Source organism: Leptosomus discolor, chromosome 3 (genome assembly GCF_034619465.1).
Source record: "Leptosomus discolor isolate bLepDis1 chromosome 3, bLepDis1.hap2, whole genome shotgun sequence".
Taxonomy (NCBI): Eukaryota; Metazoa; Chordata; class Aves; order Leptosomiformes; family Leptosomidae; genus Leptosomus; species Leptosomus discolor.
In genome coordinates, this window is record NC_141393.1 from 41,226,309 (window position 1) to 41,248,735 (window position 22,427).

At 38.0% G+C, this 22,427-nt stretch overlaps 1 protein-coding gene across 2 annotated transcripts in view; it reads left to right on the forward strand.

Moving 5' to 3' along the window:
• Positions 1–22,427, forward strand: part of TTBK2 (tau tubulin kinase 2) — a 73,143-nt gene that overhangs the window by 16,596 nt on the left and 34,120 nt on the right. For both annotated transcript variants that reach the window (XM_086462662.1, XM_086462663.1), the window contains exon 6: positions 22,174–22,239. In XM_086462662.1, the coding sequence (XP_086318788.1) occupies positions 22,174–22,239 (66 nt within the window). The remainder of the gene's footprint in view (positions 1–22,173; positions 22,240–22,427) is intronic.

The window sequence follows — 22,427 nt, forward strand, 5'->3', positions numbered from 1 at the left end:
GCAAAGGCATTGAAACTAAAAGGCAATTACATGAATAATTTATCATCAGTTTTATAGTATAAATCTTCTTGTTAATATAGGTAGTATTTACTTGATGGAAGTTCAAACAGGAAGTTGAAAAGAGGTCCTTATGGTGAGGAAGACTTTATTTTGTGAAATTAGGTCAAGAAGCAAGGAGGAAATGAGGAATTTATCAAACCATTAAGCTGAATCCAACATTAGAGTCTTAGTTAATTCCAGTACGTTGTACCAGGACAGAGGAATGCAGCAGAGCTTCATATGACTTCAGTGTGATAAGGTGTTCTTGTTTCAGATCTGTTATAAAAAGAGGAATTATAAAACTTGGGAATCTGTGGGTTTGTTCCAGTATTTGACTGAAGTGTGTGCTGGTGGCTACTGATATGTTCAACCATCCATTTGGTCCCTTCTGCAGTTTTGTAAGCTTGTGCTTGTTCTAGTCTGAATCTTTTTTCCTGTCACTCCTCTTTGATTTAATTTTTACATCCACCTCCTCATATTGCTTTGCTTCTATTTAGACTAATTTCTCTTCTCTGTGCAGTTTTGGTGCCCACTGGAATAGTACAATGCAACTAAGAGAAATTTTCTTTGCTCTCAGTTTCTTTTCTTTGTACCACAATGAAATCTGAAAGCATTCTGAAGGAGTGAGAGAAAGGAAATTCAGGCTGTTGCAGCTCTGGATTGAATTATGCATCATGACAGATAGAACACTTGAAGAATTCAGATGCCTGATTCAAACAAGGCTGTATTGAGTTTGTGTGAAATGTAGCTTTTCAAAAGCTCTCAGGCATGATCAGTTTTGGATTGCTAGTAGAATATTCCTTGACATCATCATGGTACATTCTCAAATACCTCCTTGTCTGTCTTCTTTCTGAAGCACTTTGGGGATATAGGCTTCCTACAAATTATTGTGGGGGTTAATAAACAAACCGAATATTTGTTTCAGCTGCATTCAAGAACAGTTTGAAATGATTTGCTGAATTAAAAGCAAGCAGCTACGAAACCAGTCATCTAACATGAAGAATTTCAGCTTAAATTCATAATATGCAGAAAGTTTCAAGTGTCTTGTATGGAAAGCAGCAGCCAATGTTTAAATATAGATTTTACTGCAGGTGCCGTATATGATACATGGACAATGAAGTTCACAGGCAGCAGTGCTAATGAGTCTGGAGAAATTTTGGTGAAGTTCCAGCAATATTCCAAAATGTTTATGCTTTAAAGTAGAAATGAAGATTCATTCAGGTTAGAGAACTTAAATATTTTTGCTACTATCTGCAGTAATTGCTTTTTTTGTCATGTTGTTATTACAGTAGTTACCAAACATGCCTGGTTTTGTGACAGAAAATGCATTGACCCAGACATTTCCCTAGCATGGACTTGGTCCTACCTCATTATTTCTATGGTGTATAGACGCCTTCTGAACATTAATTTCTTCATGTGCACTTACCTGTCTATAATCATAGCCTGTGGAACGAAATCTCCCACGCATCATATTAATTTAGTTGAAGGGTTTTAATAAGTTATAGACTCTTTTGGGGCAAATTTTACGGTAGCATTGGATCTATTTGTGTTCACTGCAGCCTGTTTTCTCATCTTGCTGCCATGCAAAAAATTAAAAGCAGCTCTGTCTTCCATGATAAATTAAATTATTCTCCAGAGTGAATAGATGTTAGTACAGCAAAAATTGCTCCCAGAATTTTTGTGCACTATAGGCAAACAAAGCCTGTGTTTAAGTACTACTTATTTTAGTTCAGCTTGAGTGTAATCTATCTTTTTCTCCTTTGTGGGAGCACCAATTTCTTTAATTCTCATTTGACTGTTGCGTATTGCTAGAGAGAAATTTTAAAATGAGAATTGACACATTATGTAGGGTAAGAATGTATTTTAGTTTATGATTTACTGTGAAATAAAATTAGGTTTAACTTACTGTTTTGTTTCTTCTGCTGTTGTTTGCCATAAGTGGTGTTTATTACAAATTTCACAACCAAAAAAAGCTACTCTGGTTCAATCTGCCTTGAAATTAATGGTGGCTTATATATTAGTAAGTTGAAATTATTTTATTTATTAAAAATATGTATTAATTGAAGTTCTAGGGATCATAATATAATCAAGCTTGCAAAGAAAATTGCGTAGGTGAATTAGTCTAAAATTGAAAGAAGATGTTGAGCTTGTCTTTACTGAGATATGTTAGCATCTAGAATTTTAAAATTTCTGTAATTATGTCATCAGAACTAGTTTATAGCTTCTCCCACACCCATGTGATAACAGCATAATGTCTATTGACATCTTCTTTTCCTGTGCTAGTTTTCCTTCTCAACATTACTAGCTTTTGTCTTCTGTGATTCCTGGCGGCTTTCTCTGCTTTTCTCAGTTTTCTCCATTTTCCATTAATATGAGTCTTAAACCTGCATCCACATGGTTTCTACCTCTCTATCTTTGGTGACAGTCTTCTTTATCTGACTTCTCTCTGGCTGCAGCTTATTTCACAATTTAATTTCAAGTCTCCTTTTCAGTATATCCCTCTCTAGTTTTATCTGCAGATAGCCTCATTCAAACACATTTTTTTATCTCTAGGCACATGATTCACATTCGTGATATCCCTCTTCTGATACTGCTTCCTTCTGTTCAAACTGAAACAGTGTCATCTGTCTCTAGTAGCTTTCTGAATATCTTATGATGAACTCAAACTCAATGGGCTCTTAGTCTCATTTCTCCTGTGCCAGTCAGTCAGTGCTGCTTCTCTTCCTAATCACTAGATGTTGTACTATCTTCCTGTCACTAAGGCTTACTGGCAGTTTTGATTTGGTGTGTCTTTACATCCAGTCTCTGTCTATATCCTGACAGTGGTTTTGGTATACTATGCACATACATTGATATGTGTATGTATGTAATCTTTTTTAATTATTTTTTTAATTTTATTTTTTTTTATTCACAAATCTGAGGTTCTTTTGTAGGCTTACCATCCCCTGACCTGACTGTTGCAGGATCCTTTTTCTGGTTTGTTGAATACAAGGTTTTTGCCTTGACAAACACCAAAATTCAGGGTGCTACTGCAGACACAATTTTTGTGATTTGTTTTGTTTATGTTAACCTTCAAAAACACATCAAACAAACTACTTATTTTCATTTTTAAGGCTCTTGAGGTTCTCTGCCCACACAGCCTATTATCTTTCATTCACAGTAAAGATAAGCAACAGTAAAGATGGTTACCTGCCACTGTTACCTACTTCTGGATTTTTAAAGGAAGGAGCTTCATTCTTTATTTCAGACTTCAGTTCCTTATGTTGGAAGGGAGATTTCTGTAACCACGCAAAACCTGACTGGTTTGTTGTTTTGGGGTTTTTTTTGTGGTGTGGTTTTTTTTTTTTTTAAATCTCTGGAAAAGAAACTGGAAAAGTATCAGTATTTTCTGTAGGAGTTGAAAATAATCTTTGTTTGACCATTAAACCTTCAAATACAGGCTGTTATGACTAATTATTATTAAAGGTTTAAATGGAAGGTGTGCTTAACAGCAAAAAGCAGAATTTAGTGCCAATCTGTATAGAACTGCACAAAGATGAAGATAATACTGCATATGGAAAAGTTTATCTTCTAATACAAGAAACCATACATGAATGATGAATGATAGGAGGTCTTATTTATGCATGTGCTGTGTACATATTGCTGGCTTTTTATTTTCAATTACTGAAGAAAGTAGTTTCAACATGGCATTTTCACTTTGGCTGTTACTAATGGTTTCTTACAACCAAGTTTTCAGGGAGGATTTTTGTTGTCATTTGTTATTTTCCTTGTGAGAAGTTATGGTGTCTCCTTAGACTTCTTACCTGAAAGAATGGTCAAGGCAGAGAGCCTAGCATTCCATGAAGGGTTCAAGCCATATTTCTGTATTAAAGTATCCCCCAGAGTTTTGCTGTCATGCTTGTCACATGCTAAGACGTCACAGTGTCATTTTCAGAGATGTTGTTCGTCTTTGTACAACCCATCTTAATGTCAGACTCCATGGTGATTCAGCACCATTAAAACCATGCTACCAGGGAGTCCATTCAGCTGTAGCTGCTCCTATCTAAATACTGTTTTGAAAAATGCAGTTTTAATATAAAGAGCTTCTCCGAAAGTAATACTTCACAAGAAGAGGAGTCCCGAGTGAGCAGTTTGGTTGTTCAATGCTTCTAGTGCTTAGGTGGGATTTTGTATGTGGACTGTTCACAGAATTGAGAAGCAACCGGTTTTTAGCCCCTTTCATTGCTTTCTCCCCAGTGGGATTTGCAATAGCATGATTAGATGGATTAGATTATCTAAAATGACCTTCATTTACTTTCAGCAGCCAGATGACAGTATGACTGATTTTGAAAGTAAAAAAATAAGACTTCAAGGAGATACGTTGTAGTTTATCCACCAAGAATATAATGAAATCTAAGAAATTGCTTCTGTAGGTATTAATGTCTAATTTATTCACACATTTTTGTATCCATCAAACCCTCTTTTTCAAGAAAAGTGCAGAACAGTCACAAAGCTTAAGCTTTTGGAGTCAGAAAGCAGCAGTTTTCATATGAACTACTGCTACAGGATGCACTGATTTTTGCATATTTGAAGGACACAAATGATTCACATGAAGTATCTGTTTCTCTTCTTAATTACCAGTTAGGTTTTCCTCATTTATTAACTCTGGAAACTAGCCAATGGTCTGTTGTTTGGCTCATCCATTCCATCTGACCCAAGCTTTCAAGACAAAGGAAGGCATGGAGCTAAAGAGCAGAGGAGTTCCACCAGTTTTTAAAATTGAGAATAAATCGCTATAAACATAGAAGCATATGTTTTTTGTTTGTAAAAACTAGTATCAAATTTCTTCCTTAGTCTTCCTGGTTTCCTTTGTACTTCCGGGAGACAAGACAAACAAGAGAAGTTAGACATGTGCTCAGGCCTGCAGGGCTGTGGTGTTATTGGCATCAGAGAGCTGTGGTGGGATGGCTGCTATGACTGGAGTGTTAGAATGAAAGGATACAGACTCTTCATGAAGGGCAGGCAGGGGAGGCGAGGAGGGGGTGTCACCCTTTATGTCAATGACCAGCTGGAGTGTATGGAGCACTGCCTGGGGATGGATGAGGGGCTGACTGAGAGCTTATGGGTCAGGACTAAAGAGGGGGCAGGGATGGGAGACGTTATAGTGAGGTGTCTGTTACACGCTGCCTGGCCAGAAAGACCAAGCAGATGAGGCCCTCTGTATTCAGACAGGAGCAGCCTTTTATTCACAAGCCCTGGTCCTCATGGGGGACTTCAACCACCCTGGTATCTGTTGGAGGTAAACCGCAGCAGGGCATAAGCAATCCAGGAGGTTCCTGGAACTTTCTTCTCCAAATGATAGAGGAGCTGGTGAGGAGAGGGGCTATGCTGGACCTTGTTCTCACCAATAAGGAGGGCCTGGTGGGGAATGTGAAGCTCAAGGGCAGCCTTGGCTGAAGTGACCATGAGATGGTGGAGTTCAACATCCTTAGGGCAGCAAGGAGGGTGCACAGAAAGCTCACTAGCCTGGACCTTTGGGAGAGCAGACTGTGGCCTCTTTAGGGAACTGCTTGGTAGGGTACCATGGGATACAGCCCTGGAGGGAAGAGGGACTCAAGATAGCTGGTCAGTATTCAAAGATCACCTTCTCCAAGCTCAGGAGTGATGCATCCCAATGAAGAGGAAGTCAGGCAAAAATGCCAGGAGGCCTGTGTGGATGAACAAGTTGCTCCTGGGCAAACTCAAACAGAAACAGGAAGGTTACAGAGGGTGGAAGCAAGGACAGGTAGCCTGGGAGGAATACAGAGAAAGTGCCTGAGCAGCCAGGGTTCTAGTTAGGAAAGCTAAGGCTCTGATAGAATTAAATCTGGCCAGGGACATCAAGGGCAACAAGAAAAAATTCTATAGGTATGTCAGTGATAAAAGAAAGACTAGGGATCATGTGGGCACTCTGTGGAAGGAAATGGGAGAGTTGGTTACCCAGGATATGGAGAAGGCTGAGGGACTCAATGACATTTTTGCCTCAGTCTTCACCAGCAAATGCTTTAGCCACACCACTGAAGTTGCAGAAGGCAAAGGCAGGGACTGGGAGAATGAAGAACCACCCACTATAGGAGAGGATCAGGTTTGAGATCATCTAAGGAACATGAAGGTGCACAAGCCCATGGGACTTGATATGGTGCATCCATGGGTCCTGAGGGAACTGGTGGATGTAGTTGCGAAGCCACTATCCATAACATTTGAGAAGTCATGGCGATCTGGTGAAGTTCTCACTGACTGGAAAAGGGGAAGCATAGCCCCAGTTTTTAAAAAGGGAAAAAAGGAAGACCCAGGGAATTACAGGCCAGTCTCACCTCAGTGCCGGGCAAGATCATGGAGTGGATCCTCCTGGAAACTATGCTAAGGCACATGACAAATAAGGAGGTGATTTGTGACAGCCAACATGGCTTCACTAAGGGCAAATCGTGCCTGACAAATTTGATGGCCTTCTATGATGGGGTTACAGTGTCAGTAGATAAGGAAAGAGCAACTAATGTCATCTACCTGGACTTGTGCAAAGCATTCGACACCATCCCGCATGACATACTTGTCTCTAAAGTGGAGAGACACAGATTTGACAGATGGACCACTCAGGGGATCAGGAATTGGCTGGATGGTCGCACTCAAAGAGTCGCGGTCAACAGTTTGATGTCCGAGTGGAGACTAGTGACAAGTGGTGTTCCTCAGGGGTCGGTATTGGGACCGGTGCTGTTTCACATCTTTGTGACATGGACAGTGGAATTGAGCACACCCTCAGCAAGTTTGCTGATGACACCAAGCTGTGTGGTGTGGTCATCATGGTGCGGGGAAGGGAGGCCATCGAGAGGCACCTTGACAGGCTGGAGAGGTGGGCCTGTGCAAACCTCATGAAGTTCAACAAGGCCAAGTGCAAGGTCCTGCACCTGGGTCGGGGCAATCCCAAGCCCAGATCGAGGCTGGGCGATGAGTGGACCGAGAGCAGCCCTGGGGAGAAGGACTTGGGGGTGCTGGTGGATGAAAGACTGAATATGAGCCAGCAATGTGTGCTTGCAGCCCAGAGAGCCAATCGCGTCCTGGGCTGCATCAGGAGAAGTGTGGCCATCAGGTCGAGGGAGGGGATTCTCCCCCTCTACTCTGTCCTGTTGAGACCCCACCTGGAATACTTCATTTAGCTGTGGGGCCCCCAGCATAAAAAAAGACATTGAGCCTCTCAAGCTGGTCCGGAGGAGGGCCAGGAAGATGATCAGGGGCTGGAGCACCTCCCCTGTGAGGACAGGCTGAGAGAGTTGGGGTTGTTGAGCCTGGAGAGGAGAAGGCTCCAGGGAGACCTTCTAGCGGCCTTCCAGTACTCAAAGGGGGGGCCTACAAGAAAGGTGGGGAGGGACTCTTAATCGGGGAGGGTAGTGAGAGGATGAGGGGTAACGGTTTCAAACTGAAAGAGGGGAGATTGAGATTAGATATTAGGAAGAAGTCCTTCACTGTGAGGGCGGCGAGACAGTGGTGCGGGTTGCCCAGAGAAGCTGTGGCTGCCCCCTCCCTGGCAATGTTCAAGGCCAGGCTGGATGGGACTTGGAGCACCTTGGTCTGGTGCAAGGTGTCCCTGCCCGTGGCAGCAGGCTTGGAACTGGATGGTGTTTGAGGTCCCTTCCAACCCAAACCATTCTATGATTCTATCATTGCCTTTTTTGCTTTTTTTACATAAGCTTCTTTTCCCACATTGCAGCTGAAATAGCCTTTTATAGCCTGTCTGCAGAAGTATATAATTTCTTCCTCCAATGATATCAGAACTCTTTTTCAGAAAACAGTGAAATAATACATCACCAGTGTATTTCCCAAATATTTTAGTTGTACCTGTCTTTATTCCCTTCCCTACAAAGTAAATGCAGTTTTTCTAAGTTTTGGTTTTGCACATCAACTGTTTAGGTAGTAATCTGTTGTAAAATTGGTAAAAAGGGGTAGAATTGATTATAAGTGTAATACAGGAACTGTTAGAGAAGAAGTAATCTTTTCTGGTATTCCATAATTGTTATCTGGGTTGTAACTTCACATTCAGCATTTTCCTTATAGGAAAATATCAGCCCTCTTTTTATAAAGAGTTAAGAGTTAATTTCAGGAAATTGTGGGAAAGAATATTTTGAGAGACAATTTTTTGTAATGAAAATGTTTATGTTCAAGCTTTATCAGTCTGCCCCGGTGTCTGAACTTACAGGCAAAACAAATACCTTTATTGTTTATCTCAAGGACCCAGGGATTTTGGATTCTTTTGGGTTATTCAGTCAGCAGAGACAGTTTCCCACTTGTTCCAGGTATTATCCTTAAAATGAAGTAGTTGTAGTTGCAGTTTTTTCTTATTATAATATGATTTTAGTACAGCAGTCAGCTTCAGTTGGTAAATCATCAAAACGGAAAGAAAACTAGATTAACATAAAAATATAAAGCAAAAAAATGCTTTGCAAACTTTTTCATGCTACAAAGTTCTCTCTGATGAATTACTGTAAAATAAAATATTTTTAACTGCTAATTTTGAAATTGATTAATTTTAAAAAAGTTTTCCTGTCTTGCAGCTGTCTGAATGACTGCGTTTGTTGGGAGCTAACTTCAAAGAGAGAGGCATATGTCCCTTGTATCTCAGTAGTAAGATATTTGCAAAATGTATGAACGTGTTGAAGAGAGTAGTGAAGGGCTGCAGTTCGTTAAGTTGTATGGTGTGACTCTATTACCTGGTTAGACCTTAAAAGTCAGAAACAAACATTCATTGCAGCTTGTAGGATTGTGAAGGATATAAGAAAGGAAATAATGACAAATGTGTATCGTAGTGTTGCTTGGAAGGGTGTAGAATAATTCACACTTGTTTAAAAATGAGAGCTTATGTAATGTTACTTTATATTTTCTGTTCAGTTTACTTAACCTTGTTTTATTAGCTAAAGAACTTGACGTCTGACTTAAATATATCATGAATAAACATAAAACTTTTCAGGGAAGATCTTGAATGCAAATGCAAATTTCTTGTTCTGGGTGTAGATAATACTTGTATTATGTTCTGCCACTTAATCTATATATTGTATATTCACTTTAAGAGTAATAGGAAAAGGTATAACTCTTGCAGGTAAGGTCTTTGGAAATGTATTCACTCTGTTAACATATAGTTCACTATTTACAGTAGGAGGTTTTGATGTGCTTTTTTTCTGTACATGGATTCATGTGCATTGAAGATGTAGTACTATTTTATTAGAATGAAATTGTTCTGAACACCCAAATGCCGTATCTAAAAAGTAAAATACCACTTTTTAGTGTAGTCTGTTCTAAACTGTGAAAAACGTACATAAACAAATGGCATGTGAACAAATTTTTCTGCTGCTATGCTGCTGTTCTCAGTGGTTTGAACCCTGTCTCTTTGTCCATTTTGTTTGCTTGCAACTTATTTTGTCCACATATACTATTGGGAAACCATGAACAGCGATATGTGTGTAGCTGGGAGTAGGATGAAGATTATGGAAACTTGGGCAGTAGTGTTGTGTATAGGCTTCTGAAAGTAAATTTTACACACTGGGGACAGTACTAGGATACAGGTATTTGGGGCAGATGAAGAATTAAGGGCTAGAATGGAAGTTGATAAGGAAACATGCAATGGTGGGAGGAGCCTTGTCTGGTGATGGAAAAGATTGGAAGAGGGAAAAATGTGTGCGGGAAGGAGAATAAAAGCTGCTGTGGATGATGTAGGCTGTTAAAAGAAGGAAGGAGGAAACAGGCAGGGAAATAAATTGTTGGAGAGAGGAAGCCAATAATTGAATTAATGGTGTAGATAAGAACTGATTACTGCAAAGTAGGGTGATTAGGATTTAATTGTGGGGAGACTCTCTAATCATCAGGCAAATTCCTTTAGCAGGATGCAAATTTTGTATATTTATGAGATTCATAGTCTACCATTTATTGCTTTTTGAGAGTGTTGTCAGAGGGTTGATTTACCTTCCATTTTATTTCCTGTTGTCCTAGTGATAGCTGAAGTAAGTATTACTAACATCTGTGTTTTCTTGAGACAAAGAATAAAGTATTCTTTTTGAATGTAAACCTAAATTTGTACAACCTTCAGTTTATATGTCTCTATTACATGGTGATAATGGAAAGTGAAGTTGTCAGCTGTGGTACAGAAATAGAAAATCTTGAGGGACAAAATCCGAAGGACATTTGCATTCTTAACATCATCAGTGCTACTGCTAGCTCTTGGACAATTGTCATCACTCCTGTTTTAAAGTGAATGTTAACCACAACTGTTCTTTGAGGTACTATTAAATTTTATATGAAGAAAGCAAAATAAAAGAAAAAGAAGCCTCTAGTCTTTGCTCTTAAACAGATTAACCTTCAAAACTGAATTTGAGGTCATAATTCTTTAAAAATCCATAAATTCAACCATCAGGTATTATCACAGGCCTGAATTTTGTGGTCTCTTATTTATGTGGACTTCAAGTTACAAATAACTGAATGGTATTTGTTTTACAAAGATCGTATAACATGTTGATGTGCGGAAAACAGACTCCACAATCTGTGAGATTGTAAAGTAGGTATGTTTAATCAGCACTGGGCAGCACGGGGGGTAGCCCCACCTAAGTCGTGCGCGCCCCAACGTGGCAACTTGTCTTAAATTTATACAGTCAAGCATTGCATAATACATAAGATTTCCCAATACGCCTATACATAATAGGTATGACCTGTCCCCGCTTCGTATTAAAATTAGTCCCAGAAGTCATTTCCATAAACTTCTCCCATCTGCGCTTGCACAGTGCCTCCTTGTGGTGGTCGTTGGGGGTCGAAAAGATGAAGGCTGATAGCTCCTCTTCGTCACCGCTGGTAACCCCTTGTCCTTGCGCAGACTCAGTTGCTCCTCGGCTCTTGCCCAAACTTCAGAGTCGGTTTCAGCCGGTTCTTAAGACAGGTTCATAATTCTTACTGAGGACTGTCTATTGTAGGGGGGCACAGGACTTCTTGCTTCAACTAATTTGTACAATGGCTAACAGAAACATGAAGCAACATCTATTAATTCGATCCCCTGGACTATACAGCAATCTAGGTAATCATTAATCAAGACCTTATCTACTAAGATTCCCTTAACTCCTTCTCTCAATGTATGGAACTGAGCTGACAAAGCTAGGGAAAAACACAACTGAAAAACTATCCATAAGAAGGTGGTGTATAGATAAAACCTTTTTATCTAAAACATCTTGTGTTTTTCTACTCAGCATACAGGTCTCGCTGACTAGCAGCCTAAAGAATTATTCAAATCATCAGACAGTCCCCTGAGTCTGGTGATTTGAACTCAGCAAAGATGAATGAAGGAGAAAACTCCTTTTTTTTGCCAAATTTAGTGCTTAGTTTGGAACAGGGCCTTTCTCTTTGAGAGTATCCTAACTAGTGGGTTAAAAGGTACTCTGAGGAGACTGTTTTGTCTGTGGAATTGTTGTATTTTCAATAATTAAGGCTTTTTAGGTCAGAGGCAGAGTTACCTTATGACTGCTTTCCCCCATCTCGTCATCTTTCTCCTGCCCTTCCCAGTGACTAGATTTTAGTTCATTCTTCAGCTGTTATTTAAGCAAAATTAAGAGATCGAGTTCTTACCCTTACAGGTTTGTTTAGCCTGACCTTAATTTCAAGTATCTAAACATTCCTGTATTTTATTTGAAATAAGTGAAAAATAAAAATTACATTCTTTTAACATATATTAAGGTGGTTTAGATCTAACTTGCTAGATATTTTTTTACCTGGAAATTTGGAATCTTAAACCTTACTAAGCTGGAAAGTCCTGACTTTAGAACAACTAGGAAGTGTAGCACTGTTTTTTTCCAATATGCTTTGCATTAAAGTAGTCAGAAAACTCTTATTCTAAACATTAATAGAAATATTCAAATCCAAAGGAGATCCACCAAAATTTTTTGAGGAGTTACTCATGCTTTTTGCAGTAACAAAATTGTCTCTGACTCCTGCTAAAGCAGAAAATACACCAGCTGCTGTGCAGTCTGACCATTAGAAAAATGCTGTGAAAGCAAATGTGAATGCAAATGTTTAGAACTGCTTATTGTCTAGGGAAGCAGTTACAAACCCGTTCATATCAAACAATGAACATGTTACTCTATTTAGGTGTCTATGTACAAAATCAAATAAGTGCTGCTTGCCTTTTTTCAGTGCCTTCAGGTTCTGAGGATTTTCCAGCAAATGAGCTTTTATCTTCAAATCTCACTTTAGAATGACAGATGGTGTTCTGGAAATATACTTTAAGAAGCTGAATTCTTTAAAAAAAATAAAAATAAAAAATCCCAGCAAAAACCCCCAAACTAACAAAACCCCCACCTTGCACAGAGGGCTGCATAGAAATGTGTTGGTAAATATCACATCAGAGTATTAAATAAATAATTTTGAAACCTTTCCAAGTCCATTGTACTTCAGTTATGTACAGGGATAGAAGGTATACATTTCTTGTATATTCATTCTTTTGGTTTTTACTTCATGAAAATTTGGGACTGGTTATGCATTTGAATTGCATGGCATTTCTCTTAATATTCTGGATTATCTTGATTGCTGAGGAGGACTAGAGAATACTTATTCTACCTTGCCTGCTGTCATCTTGGCAGAAGAATTGCAGATTGTTTATTTCTGTGCTTGGAAGAGAACATAGATTTTATAGTACTGAAAGAGTGGAATCTATAACCGTTAAATGCTTTTTATGATGGGCAAAAAAGTGGGATAATTTTAAGAACTAAAGGAGCAATGGTGAAGCTACACTGTTGGAAGAAAAAAAGATTACTAAATCTTTTGTTCTCTCTTAAGGCAATTTGGACCCACAGACTGCTTAAAGATGGGCTGCTCATATATGCTTCTCAGTCTCCTTTTCAAGTAAACGCTGTTAAAGCCTGACCTGCAAACATTGGTATTACTTTAAGACAAAGGTCTCAAGTGGTCCACAGATAGGACTAAAACTGGTGCGGTTTTCTTAATTTGCCCCAGTGCCACTGGTGGTTTAGAATTTGTGTCAGTAACTGCTCCTGAGCAGTATCTCGACTGCATGCATTTGTTATAAAGAAGAGTCTATATACTGGAAGTTGTTCAAGAGTAGTTACTGAACATTGCACTCGGATTAAATTGAGACCACCTGCTAAATTTAAATGATTGGCAGCTCTTTGGTCAACTCCAGAAAATTGTGAAATTTATCAGGGGTTGGTTTTATTTAAAGAGCAGGAAGATACAGTATATCTTCAGTGGTTCCTTGGTACCTCCTCTGCTTTGAGTGACACAGATTAAAGCAAAATCCAAGGACAACTAGGACATGTTTTATGAGTACAGTATTAAATGGAAGTTGATTATATGAAAAACAATTAAATAGTACAAAAAAGTTCCAGGGAGCTGTTTCAATTCATAATGCTCCATATTAAGCATGTAATAAACAATTGGCTGAAATACATTAACTGGTCTAAAAAGACCTCTCTTCCAAACCTGACTAAAACTGTTGAAAGCCAGATGCTGCAGGGTAATGGTCCATGTCATTTTGTTAAATGTACTGTTCAGTGGTTGTTTCATCCTGTTGAGAAGCATTTTGTTGCTGACATTTACCTTATGCTATCTTTTCTCAGTAATCTTCTCTCTTAATCCCTAACAGTATATTACACAGGGATGTGATTAGTCGAGGATTGCATGTTTGCACCTAAAATCATTTTTCCTCTTGAAATTTCATCTTCCTCAGCTGTACTGCCTGTCAACACGTATTGTCACAACCTGCAATACAATTTCTGAGCTCCTCTTCTTCATTTGATTTTTACCTTCAAGTTGTCACTGAATCATATTATTTTCTCACTGAAACTTATACAAACTTCTCTAAAAATTATCCACGTGCCTTCTCCTAATAAAATTCTCATCAATCCTTAGGTTATTTCCTTATCTGTTATTGCAACAACTTCTTTTTAGCGTCCTCTTTTCACTGTCACTCTTGTGTGAGTAGAGTTTACTGGAGACATGTCTCACTAATAATTGCACTGCTGTGTAGTTAGGCTGCAAGTGATAAATGTGACAAGAGTGTTTCTGCAGTTGTAGGTGCTATGGTACTATACATGATATATTACAAGGAGGAATTTGAACCTTGAGATAATCCCATTTTATCCTTCCCTCTTATCCTTTTCCTAACCTGTTTCTGAAAAACAGAACAACTTGAATAGTTCAGCATGCAATCTCAAGCTTAGCAAGGAGGCACCCTATGACATGGAGCAAGAGCTATGTAACGCTTCAGGCATGGCACAAGAAGCACTCGAGGGCCTTCCAGTGCTCCTGTGGGGCTAATCTGCTTAGGCTCAGCAGAGTTCTCTTCATTGCTGCTGTACTGGACTAAAAACACCATTACCCTCTCCTCCTTACTGTCGTAGAAAGATTCAAATTATGAGAAGGATGATGGAGGAAGCAAAATGTGCATTACTAAGTTCCTTTCTGTGTAATGGTCCTATGGGGCTTTTACACTTTAATATACTTCACAGTAGACCTCTCATAAGTTGTCTCTTTGAGTGAACACACCATTATCTTGCGACATAATTTTTTGGAGCAGGGAAATGACAAAAATTTACTTTTACTCCTCAGCATTTACACGAAAACTATGCATGATGTGCTGGACATCTCAATGCTAATGGTTTCAAAGCAAAGACCTGTGCGTGGTAAAATTTGGCATGAGAAGTTCCCAGGATGAAATGTCTGTAACTAGGCAATCCTAAAATCAGAATTCTTTTTATTAATTTCTACATTGTTTGTCTAACAAAGACAGAAATTAACGTGAAGAAGGCACTGAACGCAGTGAAGTAATGTCAGGCATTAAATGGCTATGTAGCTTGTAGTAGTTTTCTTACCAAATTCTTGCAGCCGATCTTTACTAAATCACTGTGGGTTCCACTTAACTCTTCAGATTTTCCCTTATTCTTTCCCAGGTCTGTGATTAGAGTTCATAAAATAAGGGGGAGGAATGGAGTGTATGAGGTATGAGAAAGTGCAAGGGAAAAACAGGAGGAAGAGGAGGAGAGGGAAAAGAGTGGCTGACAATGAATACTATTTACCTGCCCCATTTCCCCTCTACTGCAGAAGTAAAGATGTTTCAGCAGGTGCTGAAGCAAAGAACAAGAAACATTTGGTGATAACCTCAAAGGCATCAAATAAATCCCTCAGTGAACTTCAAATTTGGAAGTAGTTCAGGTGTGTGAAGCTTTATGTGGGCTCTCTACCCTGGGAAGACCACTGTGCTCTGCTAGGACCAGAAGTAGTGTCTGTCTCTGTAGAGCGCTGCACTGGGTCATCTGCTTCTTGAAACAGTTTCTAGAAATATTTGTGCTAATCTATATGAAGGGAGGAAGAAGACATGGCAGGGAAGTGGGGTGTGATGCAACAAAGCTAAATTATGTCCAGTTTTTCATTGTTACTGGCTTTCGAGGAATTTGATGTGATGGAATCCCAAGTAACAAGCGATAGGAAGTGAGGAAATGGCCTTGAGTTGTGCCAGGGGAGGTTTAGATTAGACATTAGGAAAAATTTCCTTACTAAAAGAGTGGTCAAGCATTGGAACAGGCTGCCCAGGCAAGTGGTGGAGTCACCATCCCTGGAAGTGTTCAAAAAACGTGAAGATGTGGCACTTCATGACATGGTTTAGTGGGCATGGTGGTGTTGGGTTCATGGTTGGACTTGATGATCTTAGAGGTCTTTTCCAAACTTAATGATTCTGTGATTCTATGGATAAGTTGGCAAGTTGCAGTTTTAGCTTGAACCATAGGACAGGTATCTTTGGCGTGTATTTTGATACCAACCTCCTAACAGCCACCTCTTTTCACTTCTCTTCAGCTCTTCTTGGGAAGATTCAAGAGCTGGGACTGTAAAACATAAAAAATAAGTAATAGTTTTGTACTGAACTCTCTATAAATCAGCAGAAAGGCATAGAATGAACATGAAATTATAAACAAAGGAATATTTTAAATCTTTAGTGTATGTCTTAATTTATGTAAATAATATTGTTGCACTGATCGTGTGTGTTACAGCAATTAGCAAAATCAGTTCACCTATTATGGCACAAATAAAAATACAAGAAGGAGCAATAGAGATGTGTGTGATTAGAATTCAGCTGCCAAGTAGAATGCAGTAGGCTCCTGAAAATAGAGTTGGAAACTATTTACTGTATGTACTTTGTTTCTAAAATAAATATTTTTATTAATAAATAATGATTTGAAAGTAGTATTGGAAGAGTGGGCTGGGGTAATTTTTTGGAAACCTGACTATCCTTTCCTCTTATCGCTCACTTCTGCCTTTCCATGTCTATAAAATTAAATTTTGTATATTTGACTACTGTAGAACAAAGAAAATATCTAAAGAATGAATATTTTAAAACTATGTTTTCGGCTTTTCTTTGCTAAATCTGAATCAGTCAGACTGTATTACATATATTTTTGGAAATAGATGAGGTTTGCAAGATCTAAATTCTGAGCTAAGCATTTGATACTTGATAGCTTTTTATAAAATGAACTACTTTAAAGAAAAAAAGCTTTGTTTCAGTAAATGGAGCTCTGTTGAAAAGTCTAAGATGAATTATTACAACTTTCAATTTACTTTATAACTTTCAGTTCTGTAGCGAAGGAATTATTATATAACGTCAGAGGCATTCAATGCAAGATGTAAACATATAGCCTTATTCTTAAATAACCTTAATTCTTTCCTTCATGTCATGTAAGTCAACAAGTACTGGAGCCTAATTCATCTTTTTTTTTTCTTTTTTTTTCTTTTTTTTTCTTCCGCTTAAATCCCAGGAGAAACGGAAGAAGGTTTAGATTTTTATGACAAAATGTCCTACATGGAAGTGATTATTTGCTGGAGAGATTAAGCCAAGAGCCCTTTGTTTTATTGGTTTTATAAGCAGGAATCTACATGAGTTGAAAGAATTATGACATTAGTCATTTGAGGTTCCATTTCTAAATTACTGATAACTTTATAGGGAAGACTAGAGAGTTAAGTTTGGAGAGGTTTGTGCAGACATTGTTTATGAATAAAGAGATTAAAATAACGATTAAATTGTTAGGTTTCAAAAGTTTTTGAGGTAATGCATAGCTGTGATATACCTACCAGTGATATACCTATGCAGCTGTGATGATATAGCTGTGTTATACCCACCAGTGTAACACTGTTTATTACGTTTGTCTGCCATAACCTCCTTCAAGGACACAGAGGGAGATTATTTAAGGCACAATCTTACAATGTATATATGTAGCATTTACAGCATCCACTGAACATGATCCTTGCAAGTTTGATTGCATTGCTGACAAAGAAGAAATGAAGGAAATCAGTGTTATAGAGACAGACGGTGTATCATGCGTGACAGCGCAAGGTGAAAAAGGCAGGTAGTGAGTTAATGTAAAAGATGAAAAAAAGCATTATGAATGGACTTAGAAGGTGACACAAGTAGAATGGATATATGACTTTCATGTGGTGTGATATTATTGTGTAACAACTGTATGGAATATTGCAAAAATTAAATGAAATTAAAAACTTCAGAAAATCATGTATGGCTGTTTCTTTGAGAAGGAGATTCTTTATGACCTAGTGTTTGGGGCATTTGGGTGAAAAATAAAAAGAGTACAGCATCTATTAATATCCTGCCTGAATGAACAGGTTGATAAATCATTTTAGTATCTCAATTGTTTAGTTCTCATAGTACAATACTTTGTAATTGTTGGGGTATATTGGGATTTTTTCTGCTTTCCTGTGGTGTGCCGAACACTGATACCATATCCAAGCAATTCTTGAACAATTTAATTTAGAAATTTTGATGTGCTGTATAGCTGTTCTGTATTCTCGTACAGCAGTTCCTTTATTTTCTATAGAACTTATTCATGCTCAGGAAAATGGGCTGTAACAGCCCTTTAAAAAAGAGAGAAATTATTTTTCTACTTTGATATTCTCTTTGGAAAAATCAAATTATTCTCTGAATGTTGAAACTTACTGCTTTCCTATGGTTTTGTGTACTGCTTTTCCTACGCCCTCCAAATTTCTTAGTATTTTCAGCATCATACTACACCCTGGCTTTCTGACCAGTATGTAGTTGCAGTTTTGGGACTAGGCATGTGCTTACTTGCCATCTAAAATGCATGCTGATTGACCAGTTGATTGGTTAGACCAGATTTTGTTAGACCGCAAAGCCTATATCCACAAGAAAGGGAGGATGAGAACGTGAATTGTTGAAGCCGTTTGGTATGAAAAAAGATTCCAAAGAATTGGAACTGTGTGTAGTTCAAATCCTGTTGGGTAAAAGAACGAGGAAATCGGCTTTTTAGAGGGAAGAGATAAGAAAGAAGGATTCTGCCTTTAACAAAGGGAAATAGAGGTAATGTAGGTGGCTTCTCTACCCACCCCCCTGTGCACTTTAGAACTCGGCTTTAGAGGCAGCGCTGAGAAGGTGGGGTTCACTGCTTGAACTGCTTTTTCAATCCAAAACCTAGAGACTGAAAAATTTTCAGTCATTGCCTGACTGGTAGGAAGAACCATGGTGTGTGTTAGATCTAATGTAAAAAATCATTATTGTTTTAATTTTTTCGTGTTTATTATCTAGTTTCCATGACTGCATAACTTTTTGCTCTGCATAACATTTCCAACATTGCTCAGAGCAATAAACCCAGAGCATTTATCTAGAGATACTGATCTGAGCTAAGGAGCATGATTTGCCTCCTCCACAGCCCCTCCAAAGAAGCAGCAGTCGACTGTAGGACGGGTTCGTAAGCATAGTGTCTGCCAGGAATCTGCAAACCTGTATGCTTAGAGGAAACAGTTCACTTTTCTAGGAAGTCCTAATTTTCTGCATGTATTTTATCTAAGACTTTGTCATGTGTTTTCAGGGCAGGGCCACCTCCAAAGACAGCTGGTTTTACATTAAAAAGTACCTTTATGCATAGAAAATTTCTTCGTAGTCATTGGATCTGGTTCATATGCATGTATGTTCAAAATACTTTATTTTAACTCATATTTGAAGAATTTAGTGATAGTAATCGTATCTGAGACAACTCTGACTTCCTGATTTGTGGGAGGACATTTATGAAATAAGGGACATGTGAACAATCCAGCCTTTCCAGAGAATCTGAGCTGGGACGTACCGGAACTGCTGAAAGCATAAACAACTTCCGGTGCAGGGGGCATGAACATCTTACAGGTGCAGGAGAAGAGACAGCCGCCATTAATGACGCAGTTTTAATTCTTGAAGAAGATGGGTGTGAACATCTGTGAACGTGACTTGAACATGACTCGCAATGTAGCCAATCGGGTTGGACTATGGGCTGTTATTTGCGATGAAGCCAATCAGTATTTACTGGGTGTGGTCGAGGGTTATAAATTGCACTGGAAACACGGAAATAAAGGTTCACTTGTTAGATCACATTGATAGTGTCAGTGTCCTCACGCAGCTCCCGCACTGATTACCAATTGAGCTAATTATGTTAGAAGAAACTCTTTTAATGTGAATTGATCCAAACAAGTTACGGTTTTGTAGAAGATTTGCGGTGTATGTTTTGTGTCCAACGTAAGTATGGAAGAACTCCAGCCTTCTTAGAAATTAAATTCCTTATTCTAATAAAGGCACTAAATCATGTTATCATTCATGTTGTTAATGACACGACAGAATTGGTTTATTGTTGCTATGTGACACTGTAATACCACCATCAAATAGTGACCAGCTGCATTAGTAAAAGGTGTTTCATTGTGTCTTAAAATGTAACAGTTACATACGCTTTTAAGTCAGATTTAGACAACCATGTCTGGTTTTTTGTTTTGTTTGTTTTTTTTTCCCAACCAGGTAATTCTCAGATAATTGAAATCATCTTAGGGCAAATAATTTCATAGGAATGTCTAAGGATGACAGTGACTTTTAACATTCAAAAGCAATTGAATTGGTACACAATGAAATTCTTCATATGGACTTTTCTCCCCCAGGACAGGACTGGAATAGGTCAGATTGTTAATTTTTGTGAACTGGATGGGATAATTTAGATTCCATATGTCATTTCTTACTCTTTTTTTATTTCCTTGTCAAGCAACTGAGCTAGTTATCAAGTAGAAATTGAAGCTGTTACCCTAGGAATAAAAGCATCATTTCATCCTATTTTTCATATTTTTCATTAGTCTCAGAAGAATGGAAGTATTAGCTGAGTAAAACTGAATATAGTCCTTCCTTTTTAACATTCAGACCAGAGGCTGAAGACAGTAAGCACTTGGTTTCATCTTCTGAAACTTTATGCTCTTGTGATTTACTGAATTTGTATTTCCAGATGTTTTAAAATTAAGCACTCAGTGCCCTTCTGAAGAAGTGCTATTCATCAAACTGCATCTTTTCGGAAATTTGCCTGGTTTTTGATAGTCTTGGCAGTGGCGCTGTGTTATTGTTACTTGGATGGTTTGCCAGTCTTCAGAGCTATAAGAAGGAGACTTAAATCCTTTTTTTGAATAATTTAGTTAGCAGTTCCAAAGCATTTTGAGCTATTTATTTTATAATTGCATGGCCTGTGAAATTTCTGCAACTACAGTGTTATGCTTCATTTCAGGGTAATGTTCAGTATGGAATATGGTATACTTAAAACATTTAAGATAGTGGCTCAATTGTCTGTCCTGCCTGAACACAAAATGTGTTCCAAGCATCATTTAAAATTTATGATAATGTGCAAAATTTGAGATTTATGAAATATCACCTGAGAACCTGTTCATGTTAAGAATATCCTAGAAAATATTCTTCGTTTTAACTAACACTGGTTCAGCTCTCATCGTCCTGCTCTAGCAGACATTGATTATATGGGCTGTTGAATCCTTTTTAAGGATTAAAATATCCAGCTGCATAATCCTGCTGGATTTATCTGATAGGGTTATTGACAGTAATGGCAGCTCCTGATGTACGTAAATGATAGCTCTCAGTCTGGGTAAGAAATTATACCTATACATATATGGATAGGGAGAGACTGAAGTGTTTTATCTTAATAGGGTAATAATTTTGTATTATAACTATCTTTGTGTGTGTATGTCAAACCAGACTTTTCAAGGTATTCTGCAAAAATTTTTAAAATCTTAAGAATTGTCATGAGTCTGGGGAAGGCAGACAGATCACCGGTACCCCTTCAAGTACAAGTCAGAAGTAAGGAAGATAATACAAGTTTCTCACATTCACTGTTAGAGGAAGCAAAAATAATTATTGATTGGGAAGACAAGACTGTGTAAAAGAAAGCAAATTTAACAGTTCTGGCAGTTCTCTCCCTATAGAATGATTAATTAAGGGGGTACTATGGATTGGATATCTGCCTTAGGCAAAGTCATAACACCACAGTTGATTTTTGTTTTAAAATTGTAAATATGTAGTAATTATGACTATTATCATTTACATAATTCTTTTTGTAGCATTTCATTTGAAGGAAAGAAGGATGGGAAAATATTTCTGTGATTATAAAACATCATACAACCTCTAGAGTGTCAGGGAGGAAATGCTGGTATTCAGAAACTAGAAAAGAAATATTTTTAATTGGTGCCTGTAGTGCAGCCCTTCCTATTTATTGCTCAGCCACAACTTGGAGACTTACCTGTGGCTTTCCTTGCTTTTGGAATTTCTCAAAAAATGGATTGATTTGCTAATTCAGAAGATGATCTGTGAAAATGTTGCTAGCACATTTCAATAAATGGCTGGTTTTTTCATACCACATAATATTTGTGTATTTTAGCAAAGTGGAAGAAATCATTATGTTTTAGATCCTGTCAGAATTTAAAACCTCAAACTTCTAAATAGCTAAAACCAAGAAATACTTTCATTATTGTAGAAAAAAAGAGGAATAGTTCTGCCATATAGCTTTTTTGAGGGGTGAGGTAAACAGGACTTGATGCCTGCGAGAACAAGAACTGACATAAATAGATGGTTTAAAAAAACCTATGACATATGTCACTTTGTGGTGCCTACTTGGATTTTCACTGAGAGCTTGCAGAAATATGGTAAATTGAAATAAAATAAAAACTCTCAAATGCTATTTGTTGCGGCTTCAAACTCACTTTGTAGACGCCAGGTTAAGTATTCAAAGTATTTATTTCTGACAATGAGAATATTTTTCTTTTTCTGTTCTTTGACAGCCACGAGCTGTCGCTGGTTTTCGAGGAACAGTACGATATGCATCAATCAATGCTCATAGAAACAGAGTGAGTATCTCAATCTATATCATATCCATCTCATGTAGCTGAAAGCAATCAGTAATGCAGTTGATTTCCCTTTTTGTATTCTTATCTGTGTATTTATTATGTAGAAATTAGTAGTTATAAATTCTGGGAAAGGATAATATACCTCCCAGTAGTCAAGGGTAAAAAAGTTCTTGTTGTAGAAATAATAG